The 12,585-nt window shown below is 40.6% G+C and overlaps 1 protein-coding gene across 2 annotated transcripts in view; it reads left to right on the forward strand.

Moving 5' to 3' along the window:
* Window positions 1-12,585, forward strand: part of NYAP2 (neuronal tyrosine-phosphorylated phosphoinositide-3-kinase adaptor 2) — a 122,468-nt gene that overhangs the window by 92,623 nt on the left and 17,260 nt on the right. For both annotated transcript variants that reach the window (XM_031555069.2, XM_085232966.1), the window contains exon 5: window positions 4,592-4,695. In XM_031555069.2, the coding sequence (XP_031410929.2) occupies window positions 4,592-4,695 (104 nt within the window). The remainder of the gene's footprint in view (window positions 1-4,591; window positions 4,696-12,585) is intronic.

Consider the following 12,585-nt stretch of genomic DNA (forward strand, 5'->3'; position numbering starts at 1 on the left):
GCAGATGAAGCCCTGAATATTTTCTGTAAGTGAAAGAATAATATATAGTTTATTCCACTTCCAAGGTTTCATAATTTCAAGTTATATTTCAGCTTACTCTTCTTTTTTAGGAGACCAACGCAGCCAGGCCACTATGATGATAACAGGATTTATTTTTCCAATATGCATGTTTTCTTTTTCTTCTTCTTCTTCTTCTTCTTTTTTTTTTTTTTTTTGCATGTGATTACTCTCAGCCTGTCACATCGCCTTGTTTAATTCAAAACGTGCTTCTTGGCAGCTGTAGCAAATAAGCAATATTTCTCTTTTCATGTGCAAAGAAGAGACTGTGACAGGATAAGAAGCTTCTCCAATGTAAGTGACAGCCAGAGTATTTTTTTGAATTAAGATTAGGATAGGCAGAATGAAGTCTTCCTTGGATGAATAAAAGAACTCTTCTCGTTAAGATCCAAAAATAAAAATTGTGCAGAGCTGCTGTATTTCTGGAGAATATAGAAAGTAATAACACATTGGTATAAAACTGATGGAAAATATTTCCATAAAATCTTGTCTCTTCTCAGCATTCTGCTTTGTTGAGTGAAATCCAACAACTCTCTGCCCCAAATGCAAGCAACTGAGCTTCTGCACGTTTAGCTAAGATGACAGCAGTTTGTTGAGTTTTTGGAAAACAGGTCATTTATGTGAGTTCTTAAAAAATTAAGTACATAATTTTAAGACAATCGTATTTGTGACTAGAAAGCCTATATTTCTGTTAGGTATTTTCTCTTAAAATGGTCACCCTTTATGTTGTCTTTTGGGGGCTGTCTGCTCGCTTATGTCCACATCATCTTGCTGGCAGTGTCAGGACTCAGCTTAAAACCTGAGAGTCCAGTAATGCTGTTCCCAGTGCAACTGGCCACGCTGGTTCATTCCCTACCACTGGGATTGCTGGGAGTCTTGTGGCTGCTGTGGGTGACATAGCAGGGGACATGACCAGAGGCTGACACACAGCAGACCAGCCACCCTGGCTGGCTCCTGGTTCAGACTGTTTGTGAGCAGAGTATTTTTCACAAAATGGCATGGTCTGAGGAAATTGTCATTTGAAGGTGTGCAAAATAATACCACAGGAGTTTTTTCAGTGAAATATAGCAACTGAATCTTACAAACACTTACAAACCTAACTAAATAAAATCTACAGAGCAGATAGGTAGCTAGCCTGAATAATCTGCTGAATTCAGTCTTCGTGCTGCCCACTGATTGCAACAAGCATCTTTAATGGTTGCTGAAATGCATTGCATCCTCTGGCTCGAGTCCAGTAAAGCACTTAGACATATGCCCATGTGTTCCCTACCTTGGCAGTAAACTGCTAGCCTTTGTCAGCATTTGAGTGGCTTTACAGCAATGGCAAAAGGCTCCTAGTTGTAGATGCAGAGTGGAGTCTCTGGAACTCTTTTGGGCAGTTTTGCTTTAGAACTAGAGGATACATTCTCACAATGAAGTGCAGCACAGAGCTGAGGTGCCACATCAGATTTATCAGTGTGGAACCAGAGGTGCTTTAGCTAGGACTGCCATGGAACCTGAGCAGATGGGTCCATCCTGGAGGACAGATATCTGCAGAGCCTTCCCCATGTGATCATCAGTCTGACTGATAGACCTGTGCCCTGCTCCGCACCATGTACTGCAGTCACAGAAGGAACTTCTCACATGTTCTCAAGACTGTTCATTTCAGATGTTAATAGTGACCTGTCTAAATACTGTCCACATGATATGAACACAAACCAAATGCTAGAAACCATGCTTGAGATTTGCTGGCAGAATTGTTCCTCCTTCAGCGTTCTCAGCAGGAAATAATAAAACTCATTTTCATTCCTGAATCAGGATCTATATTGATATGCAGACCTTGCAGACATGCTGAATTGGCCATTTAAAACACAAAAACCAAGAGCTGAAGAGACTGAAAATGAATAGACAGTGGACAAAATTACTTAAGAAAATCTCTTTCTGTTTTTTAGACTGCCTAAAGTAGAAGTTATTTGAAGTGAACATTGCATTCCACATCCAGTTGACCCCAGTACAATAAAGTTGAAAAATAACATGGCTGCAGAATGCAAAATAGTGAGTTGGGCATCACTGCTAGTGATAAACAGTGTTTAATGTTTTTTTTCCACAGCAGTGTGCAGTGTGAAGAGGTTACACAGAGCACTAATTAGAGTAGAATGAAGTATTTGGTCTAAAAATACTCCCAGAGAGACCAGTGGAATGGCTATTAGAGAAACCATTTCCCTTTCACTGCATTACCTAACTTCTTGAACTGAAAAAAAAAAAAAAGCACCTAGATAGAACAGTCTCTGAAACTGCTCTTGATGAGGATCACCATGGAAATTGCAATATTTCTTTAATACTGTAAAATATATTACAGGGAGATAAAGGAAGTAATCCTTCATTTGTGTCTGATAGATTTTGTTTCTTTGATGCCAGATAAAAGGAATCTCTTTGGCAAGGAAACGGTAATCTTTTGCTGTTGCACATATATCCAAATGGGAAATTATGACTCTTCTCTCTGCTTTTCAGAATTAAAGAAAACTCAGAAGCAATGGCAGACAGTGCCTTGGAGTTTTTGATACATTGAATGTCTGATTTTGCTTGTCACAGCAAAAACAGAGCCTCTACTTAGCAATAGGAGAATAATGACCAAAAAAACCCTCTTCTCGCTCCATCTGAAACCCCAGAAAAATTCCGAGAGGGAAGAGAAACCCATTATTATTATTATTATTACTGAAAGAAACAGCTATCTGGCACACAGACGGTGTGAAATCTGAACAAAAATACAATCAAACTCCTGAAATAATCACCTAAGTCCAAAAAAAAAGCAAAACAACAGATTATGTACAAAATGTAAGGTTATGGGGGAGATCTGTCTGCTCCTTTCTGTGTGCTTACTGCCGTGTTGACTCGTGGTATGTTTACAGACTGACTAGGAATGAGTGAATTGAATAATGCATTCGTCAAACTGCATAAATATTTTTGCTGCTCAGCCAGCTGGATGTTAACCAACGTATTAATATTTAGTTGATGAATATTCACCCATACAGATGCTTTCACTGGTTTAAGTGCTTCAGCTTAAGTGGATAGCTCTTCTCCACTCAATTCTCTTCTCTACTCAATTTTGAATTCCTATAAAAATAGCCATTTAAGACAAGAATGAAAAAGCATCAGAGAGACTGGCAGGACAAATTTCAGCACACTGCTGGTAGGTGGTGTGACCTGTCAGCTATCCTCAAGTTTCCAAGATGCACCATGTGACCTTAAAGACATGTTAGTTGTGGACAGCTTTATTCCTTCTCAACACTGGCCCAACCACTGGCTAGTGATGATCCTACAGATCCACACAGGAGAGAAATATTAAGACAAAACACACAGAGACAAAACAACAGTTTAAATACGGCGTGTGAAATATATTTCAGAGAGACAGAAGCAAAAGATGGTTTTCAAAGGCAAACCTGGATTGAAGAAGGCATAAATCTTTCCTTTCTTCTTGAAAACGTGAGGCTGAATAAGAGAAATTCTTTCAACCCATTGTGAGGAGGCATGGTATTATAGTTACTTGTTTTTCATGTTAAAGCACTATTATTTCAGCTAAAAATTGAAAGTCCACAATTGTACAAAGTAGATCTGCTGAGCGTGAGTGTTCTTGGTCTCAGTATTACCCACTAAATAGGAAAGACAGGTGCAGGGTTAAGAGGAGGGCTTATAAACATGGTGAGAATGAGCATATTCATCTGAGCCAAAAGCCATGGTTGCAAGGATTTGTCTGCTCAGTATAAACAGGAAGCACAGGGACAACGACATTCTTCAAGCAGAAACAGCAGACTTTTTTCTTAGAAAAAGATGGTTTATTCTAGACAAGATGTGAGATGCTGAACATTGTTGGGTAGCACACTAGTGTCAGCACAGCTCAGACGCAAACCTTCAGGACTCCTGTGCTGCATGATCAGCTTCATGTCAGTATGTTAACAGAAGTAACCTGCACTAGAGGCCAGTGGGGAGCCCTCTGAGAATTGCCTTCATGTACAATAGAAAGAAAATGAAATAACCATGTAAATTCTGTTCAGTTTTTCTTTGGAATTGAACATTCTCTTCTAATTGAAGGCTTCTGTAATCACCTCAGTTCTGGGGAACTGAGTTCAGAATTTGCCACTGAAGTTCTGATTTCTCTCTTTTCTTCTTGCATTGTCTTTCAAGTCACTGCCATCACATTTCCTAGAGCTTTTGGTGTCATTCCAAATCCCGAAGTACGATAGTATCCTCACTGCTTTTATGTACTATTTCCTTAAAAGGAGAGCAACATGGTCTTCTTGATGTGCTTCCAGTCTGTGTGCTGTTTTATAATCTATACCTCGGTTTCAGATGCACTAGAGTGAAAGGAAAGAACATGGGACGTTAGGTTCCATCCTAATCTCCCTCCTTCTAAGCCCAGCTTTTCATGATCCAGCAAAGTGCACAATACTAACTAGAATTCAAGGCTTTTCATTTCAAGGGAATCCTGGGTGCACCATGCTTCAGTTAATGCAGCAGTAACAGCTTCCCACTCACTGGTTTTTCTTCTCTTTCGCAGAGCCTAAAGCAAGTTGCAGATTAGGTCGGTCTGCATCCACATCAGGTGTGCCTCCTCCGTCCGTTACTCCGCTCAGGCAAGCCAGTGATCTTCAGCCGAGCCAGGTACCATCGTTAGCCAATCGGGAATGACTTCATGTGCTGCAACATGCCAAATGTTTCTCACCTTTGTGTCTGCCATTTGTTACAGTAGATGATTTTTTGTTTTCTTGTCTTTATTTTTTGTGTGTGAGCGTGCATTTGTGTGTGCGCATCTCTCATTGGCAATGAAATTCCACTGGATACGGCCAGTAGAATTTTCTTTGCCCTTAATTCTTTGTATCCTTTTCTGTCTTCATTCTGTAATATAAATGTAGTAAAACTGTACTGTATGAATTTGCTGGATTTTTTTATTTTTTCATGTTTTCTGTACTTTTTTACTGTCCTTAAAATTTATCAAACTTTGATAAATTTGACCTATGTTTAAGTGTAAATTTCTTTTAAATGTCTTGTCTAAAGCATTTGCACCAATGTTTGTCAATGACTTGTACATACCTTTGACTTCTCCCAGTTGTACTATAATATTTGTGACAGTCTTATATTTGTTTTGAGCTCAGTGCATGATTGTATTACACTGATTTATCACTGTCCTGAAAACTGCTCCTACAGCAAGTTGTTTTGTTTAGTTAAGGCAGCTAGACTCTCTTCAGCTAGAGGCCATGTAATATTAACAGGACTATTAAATAGTCTGCTATAGTTATGTTTATTGTATATTGTTAGGAACCAAAAACTGAACCAGAGGGGTAAATGATCCTTATATCTTAAACGGATATACTTTTTTTTCCCCATCAAAACCAATGATCCTACACAGACCCTTGAAAAAGAAATTGAAGTGTTTGGTAAATTTATCCAATAGAGAGAAAACAGAAAAGAATTGCAGACATGAGAAACCTATACTTACCTTTATTTTATATGCTAATGCCAATACTGTATCATTTCACTGCGCAGATCTGTATTATTAGTTTGACAGAACTAACTGCTGAGAGTAGTAATTGAGAGAAAAGGTTTCACTTAAACATAATGCGAGCACCTTCTGTCAAGCTCAGAGCACTCCAGTATCGTGTCACTTGTGGGTACATGTATGGGACTGCTCATCACTGTATATGAGTGTGGGTATGCACATGTACAGACATAAACATACATGTATATATGTGCACATGCATATGTGTATGCTAACACACACAAGCGCTCTTATTTAGATGGTGAATTTTTGGTTGGCTTTTGGGGAATTAGTCGCCATAATCCTACTGAACTTCAATGAGATTTCAGTGGTAAACTCCCTTGAGACTACTTTGCAATTACTCCCTGTGTAAGTTTATTGTTGCTCCTTAACGAGAAGCTCCTGGCCAAAGCAGGAAACAGAAGAGTAAGGTCAATTTACTCAACCCAGTGCACAAAGTAGTTGTTATGAAACTTATATTTCCATAGCCTAATCCATATTGGTTGATCTTATTTGACTGGCAAAACTGTATTGGTTTAGATTTCTGCTGGACACAATGCATTGCACGTTCCTGAAACATATTTTACATAAAACCAAATCCATAACAGAGATTCAAAATGATAACCCATTTAAATACTAAGTATTTTTTTTTTATCTAAGGAAGAAATTAAGGTAATTTAACTTCCAAAGGTTTTGAGTATCCTAGTGTTCAAGTAGTATGTTTTTTCATAAAGCAGATCTCACAGCAGACATGGTGATTTACTGGTTACTCAGTACAAAGGCACCTTGGGTGTTTTGAAGGCATTTTAGTCTCTCAAATTATATTAAGAGCTAAACAATAAGCCTTGAAAGCAGAAGCTGATGTGATAGAAGAGATAATGAGTCTCTTAGAAGCTGTAGTCAGGGTTCACTGAAACTGTGGAGGAAAATTCCACCTCGCTTCATACAGAAGAAAAGAACAAAGATGATAAGAGGAATTTTCAAGTGACTGTAGAGAGTGTTCTTGTTAATTGAACAATGTATGTATGGTATGGGCATGTCTTCATGAAAAACCACAGATCTGGTAAAAACTCTCTGCCCTCAAGACTTCCCCTCCAGTTGTCAACTGCTTACTATTAATCTATTAAGTTGCCATTTATTATGAATGCATAATTTTGTAAAGGTCTGGTTTGACCCCGATTCTGGGGAAGGACAGAAGTCTCATTATCTCTTTGGCATACACAAACATTGTTTCAGTTGTTTCCTTTATACGCCCACTCTATCTTAATGTGCAATTAATCTAAGATGGGTGAAATGTGTTTGGAAATGCCCAGGTCGTTAGCCCATTCTGATTCTGACAGATTGTGGCATACAGGGTATTTGTTTTCATGTGCTGTGGCCATTGATTGTACTGACACTGGTTTCCTTAACTACATCATAATCAGCAGTTAGCCTTTCTGAAAGAAGGAGATGCTCTCTGTTATTCACCTCTGTGCTGAGATGGACACAGCTGATGCTCACAGGGATACAAGATTGAGGAGTACATCTGGGAAAGGGCAGCTTACTGGATTGATCATTTTTTTCAAATCTTCAGGATCCCAAACTAATGCTCTTCCAAAACATTTAACTTATTTGAGCTTTTACATGATGATTTGTGTAAGTAGTGGGAATGCTTGGTCATTCAAGACAGGTCTAAATTGAGAAAAACTAAATTTTAATTCCAGTCAAATACTGGCTAATTGTGTAACTGTTAACATTTAACTCCTCTATGCCTTAAATTCACATTTATTTACTGGTGTAGGAGTTGTGAGGATTAACTAGCTAATATTTATGGGACATATTTATGGCACGTGGATGGTAAGTGTTACATTACTTATAAATAAAAAGAAAGGACTTATTAGCAGAGATAAGTTATTTGGCTGTTCTCTATTGGAGAACATTTAGAAATCTGTAGTGCAGCAGTCACCAGCAGTGACAGACGAGCAGAGGCAGACAGGAAGGACGCTGTTCTGTATTATGTCTGGTAAATGGCAAGGGTGTTTTGAAAGATGGCTGCTGGAAGTAACCATGGATTAAGTGAAAAAATTGACTCAATTTAAACTGAAGGATAAAAAAAAGTTTGTCTTGGAACAGACGTTAATTGTGTAAGAGCAAAGTGTAAGAAATTAAGGAAGTGGAAAAGGAAGACAACTGAAGAGTGTAAAACTGAAATATGGCAGTAGCATAGAATATTTTTTTAGCTACAGAAGTGACAAACAGTTATATATGCTAAATATGTATCTTGATATAAATATGTATCCTGAAGAGGGGAATGTAAGTAGTGAAGAAGTGTTCTACATATCACAGAATGTGAAAGAGACATACAGGGAATAGGAAAATGTTCTAGAAAGTAAAGAAAGTTACATTGTTATCTTAGATATCAAGAAGTGTGTGGATAAAACTAGAAACAGTGGAAGTCCATTTGAGTTTGGCCTTTATCCTGAAGTACAAACAAGTACAAGTCTTTTGTTTCTACGCAAGGAGACAGGGGACAGTAGAAGTTAAACATTAAGTGAGGTTTCTAAGGCAAAAATTATATACAGTCTCAGGATGCCTTAGTAAATAAATGATCTCCCTTACTGCTGTAACCTCTGAGCCTCATGCCTAAGACGTTTGTATCAGGCACATGCTGGGGTGTTTCACCCTGCAATGGCAAATGCTCAGGCATGTCAGAGCACACCAATAGAGAAAAAGAATGGTTCATGTGTGCAAAGTAAGCAGGATTTGGAGGCATAGATACATCTGCAATACAGTGATGCTTCACTGCCCCCTATCATTCTCTGTAGCTTCATCTCAGGGTAAGGAAAGACTACATGATATGGATGGGCTCAAAATTCCTTGTCACAGAATATATGTGTATCGAGCATGCTCATTACAAAAGAGGAAAATGATTCATAAGCAATATACACTGTGGAAGTCCCTCTGCTGGATAGCAAAGCACCTCAAATCTATATTCTTAATGCCCATAAGACCATCTCTAGGTTACTTCTAGGCTTAATTCCATTTTAAGGAAAAGTAACCACTGTAACTGTCCCTAGATTTCTTTGCTGCAAATGAATTTTGCAAAGTGAAATTTATTTTCATTAAGATGTAGACAGCAGTTGGAAAGTCATACGTATTAAGCTGCATATGAGCACAATAGAATAGTACACGTTATAACAGCACATCCTGAAGGAATTATATGTATGTTTATGAGATCCGCAACCTGAGAGAAAATACACCCTCTGATAACAAGGCTCCTGGTAGTTACATGGCAGTATTTCAGCTTTTCTGCTGAAGCATAGCCTCTTTTCAACTGTTTCCACAAAGCTCTGTACTTATCTGCAAACGTGCAGCCTCCCCTCACGCTGCCCCTTAGTTCCCTGCTTTTCAGTGGGAAGGCAGCACTCTAGTTCCTCTCCTGTCTCCTTGTGGCACGCTGTCCCCGCCTCCAGAAGGCTAGCATGCCTGCAAGGCCTGGTGCCTTCCTGTGGGGAGGCCTGGGCACTGATACCTATCTCCAATTTTAGCAAGGAAATAAGATTTAAACTTAAAAGCGATGATGAAAGTTAAATCCAGACACCATCCTGAGATTAGAAGGAATAAGTCAGCAGAAGGAATAAAAATACACGGAGAGCTATGCATTAAGGAGTCTTGACTTGTGTTGAAGAAAAAGCTAGAAAACATATCAAAATCAGCACTGAGCTTTTTGTGGCCTTTCCCTGCTGAGTGTGGCTGGTATCTGCCTGCAGCAGCAGCACGTTTCTCCTCTTTAGGGAGACACATTGCTGCTTTTTTACATTGTTGTGGCTTGTATCTGTCTGTTTATTATTCAGACAGAGGTTACACCGCTGTTACATGACGGCGCCGGCACCTTGGGCCTGGATCCGGATGCGGGCTGCCCGCGGGGCTCCGTTCTCCTCGGCCCCGCACGCTGCGGCCTGGCGAGGCGCAGTGCGGCCCGGCCCGGAGCGGCCTAGCGAGGCCCGGGCCCTGCCCAGCACGGTCTGGCGCGGCGCTGGGCGAGCTCATGGCGCCGCCTGGCGTCCCTCGTCCGCGTCTCCTCCCGCGGTGCGCGGCCGCTCGGCCCGCGGTGCTGGCAGTGGCGAGGCGCAGTGCGGGGTCACGTGCGCAGCTTGGAGGAACGTTCTTGAGGACGCGTTCCTAGAACAATGCTCTGTAGTATACATGCAGTATGAGCTCGTTGAAAGAAATTAATAAAACTTAGGAGAAATAATTTAGAGTTGAGTCTTGACAGTTATGAAGCGCTTCCAAGAAGCTCAGTGTTTGTCTCATGCCTCAGTGCGTGAATAATGCTGTTCTGGGTCAACTAAGTATCACAAACCCAGTTCTTAATGTCTCTGGCCTTAGTTGTGTATACAGAGCATATTATAGTCATTGTGTGCTTCGTAAGCAGTGTGTTCAGCCTTTAATGAATGAATACAAGAAGGTTGAATTGTTGCTATTACTGCTGTAATTATTTTTGAAGTCTTCTAGACAAAAAACTTCCCCAATGACTTGGCATCATCATGCTTTAGTTGGCAAATTGTGTCTGAAAGCACATGGGCTCTCTATTACTCTGAGCACAAACAATACATCTGTGCTCTTCCATTATTCTTGGCTTAAAGTTGCAATTTTCCCAGCACCACTGTACAGGAGTTCAAAGCAATCAGCAAACCCCCGTGCTTGTCAGCCTCTTAGCAGGGCCAGGTGCCTGACTGGCCCATTTAACAGGTTCTGCTGCTGAAAAATGAGCACCTACAAATGACAATCCATGCTGTTCCCTGTCTGATCAATGCAGAGTTTGGTGTTGCTTTTTTTGTTGTTTTGTTTTGTTTTTTTAACTTCCAGTCTGAAAAATACAGAAGTGCTGGTAGATGGAGAACTCTGCAGACCTGAATACCAGCAAAATGGCAACAGAAGAAAAAAAGTGCACTAGTAAGAGAATTAGTACCTGCTAATGGCATAAATAAGTGCCATTGCTCAGTACTGTAAAACCTTGCTGGATGCGGTCCTTGAAGGATCACTATCTGAAACCAACACAAAACCCAAATGATTCTGCCTTTATAGTTTTAATAGTGCAGGGGTTTTACAATGAAAGAACCAGTCTCTGTCACACCTGTTCCCTGGACTATAGGTAATTAAGGACCCCCCTGGGCTGCTGGCTGCAGGTGAGAGGTAATACCAAATTCCTGTTCAAAAGAAGTACCAAGCTACAGTGCTAATCACCACTCTGGTATGGCTGTTCTGTCGCTCTTCTTTTCATCTCATTTTCAAAATTTTTGACACTATACCATGCATTTTGGATGTAGCAAAATACTTAGAGCAATTCATGGAACAATGATATCATTTTCTTCTCCCAGTGTTTAAGTCCCAAATGTCCCCCTTTGAACAGTGCAGTGTGTGAGATCTGTCTGTGCTCCTGGAGCCAGGATCGTGGTTGTTCATTTTTGCTACTTGATGTTTTTCTTCATTCAAAATGTGTGTCTGCAATGTGGGAGCAGTCCCTTAGCCTCTCACTCTGTAATCAGAAGACTCGTGGGTTTTTGGTCTGCACTTTCTATATGCCATTTATTGCTTTGGATGGTAGCTTATGAAACTATTTACTTAAAGGGACTAAATTACTCCTTCTGTTTAACCATCACTTTTAATAAGGCTTGGGATAGTCACTAGATCCAAAACCTGCCTCATGTTTGCCAGTAGGATTTACCACAATCACATCTAAGAATCATAAATAATGTCCGTAATAAATTTGTCTAATTATCACAAATAAAGTCCCTGTGTGTGTAGACAATGTGTAGAACAAATCCTGTCCTTACCCCAGGGATTTGTAAGCCCAGTGTAACAAGTGAGAGAGTAAATAGCTGTAGAAGGGAATAGACTGGTACATATTTGACTATCAGGAATTGTTTAAACTTTGGTTTACTGTGAAATTAGAAAGTACAAAAAAAATATATGGAATAAAATTCACTGTATCTCTGACAGTGATTTATTCCGTTTTATAAGCCACTAACATAATGAAATGTATTTGAATGTCTTATATCAGAAAACAAGGTGAATTTAGTTAGAAAAAGTTTACTCATGAAGAAGATGTCAGGGTCTGTGTAGAAGAAATCAAATACAGACACAGACAGAGTTTTGTGATGGCAGTTTTGCAACTGCTGGGGAGGGAAAAGCCATTGAGTCCCACCTGGGTGGATTGGCAGGTGTGGGAGAACCCAAAGCAGGGAGCAGAGAAAGCCCTGGCACAGCCCCTCCCCGGTGGGACGTGAAGCGTCCCTGCTTCTCTCTTGAGATAATAGATTTGACCAGAGTTTGCCCTTTGCGAATGTGAAAATCCGACTCGTGCCGAGCCACGGGACTCTGCCTGCCGAGGACCGTAGGGACTTGGGATTTCTGAGCTTCTATTGGTGCTTTCACAGAGCGCAGCAGAGCCCCGTGCCCGCCAGAGGGAGCGCGTGGATTACTTTAAGCCTTTTCCTTTCCCTTCAAGGACAAATACTGTGTGCTCACGAAGGCAAAATTCTGCTGTCGTCAGTCCAGCTGAATACACTGACAACATGTTGGATGAGAGCAGCAACAAGAATGTTAATGTTGTAGGGACGGCTCCACATCGCATTATGGTGCGTTGCAGCCTGAATCTGCTCTTACATAATCAGTGCACGGGTCCAAAGCAGATTGTTTCTAAATATAAAACTGAAAACAGAGAACTCTTATTAAAAAAAAAAAAAAAAAGGGAGGGGAGAAAAGAAAATGCAAGCCTTGGAGGGGATGGAATTACCACATCCATCATGCTTCACCTCCAAGGCACGCCTGGCTGATTGGCACAAGAAGCCACCGTGTCAAAGCCACCTTCTGTTGGCAGACAGCCCTGCTGCTGCTGTCCCAAACCATTTTCCTCAGCGTTTGGCTGGTGTGATCATGCAGCAGAAGCAGGTCGCTGCATTGCTGGGTCCTGTTCTGCCAAGCGCTGATTGAAGAGCATAGGAAAGAGCGTGCTGTGCAGCCCAGGCACGCAC

Source organism: Meleagris gallopavo, chromosome 11 (genome assembly GCF_905368555.1).
Source record: "Meleagris gallopavo chromosome 11, MGAL_WU_HG_1.1, whole genome shotgun sequence".
Taxonomy (NCBI): Eukaryota; Metazoa; Chordata; class Aves; order Galliformes; family Phasianidae; genus Meleagris; species Meleagris gallopavo.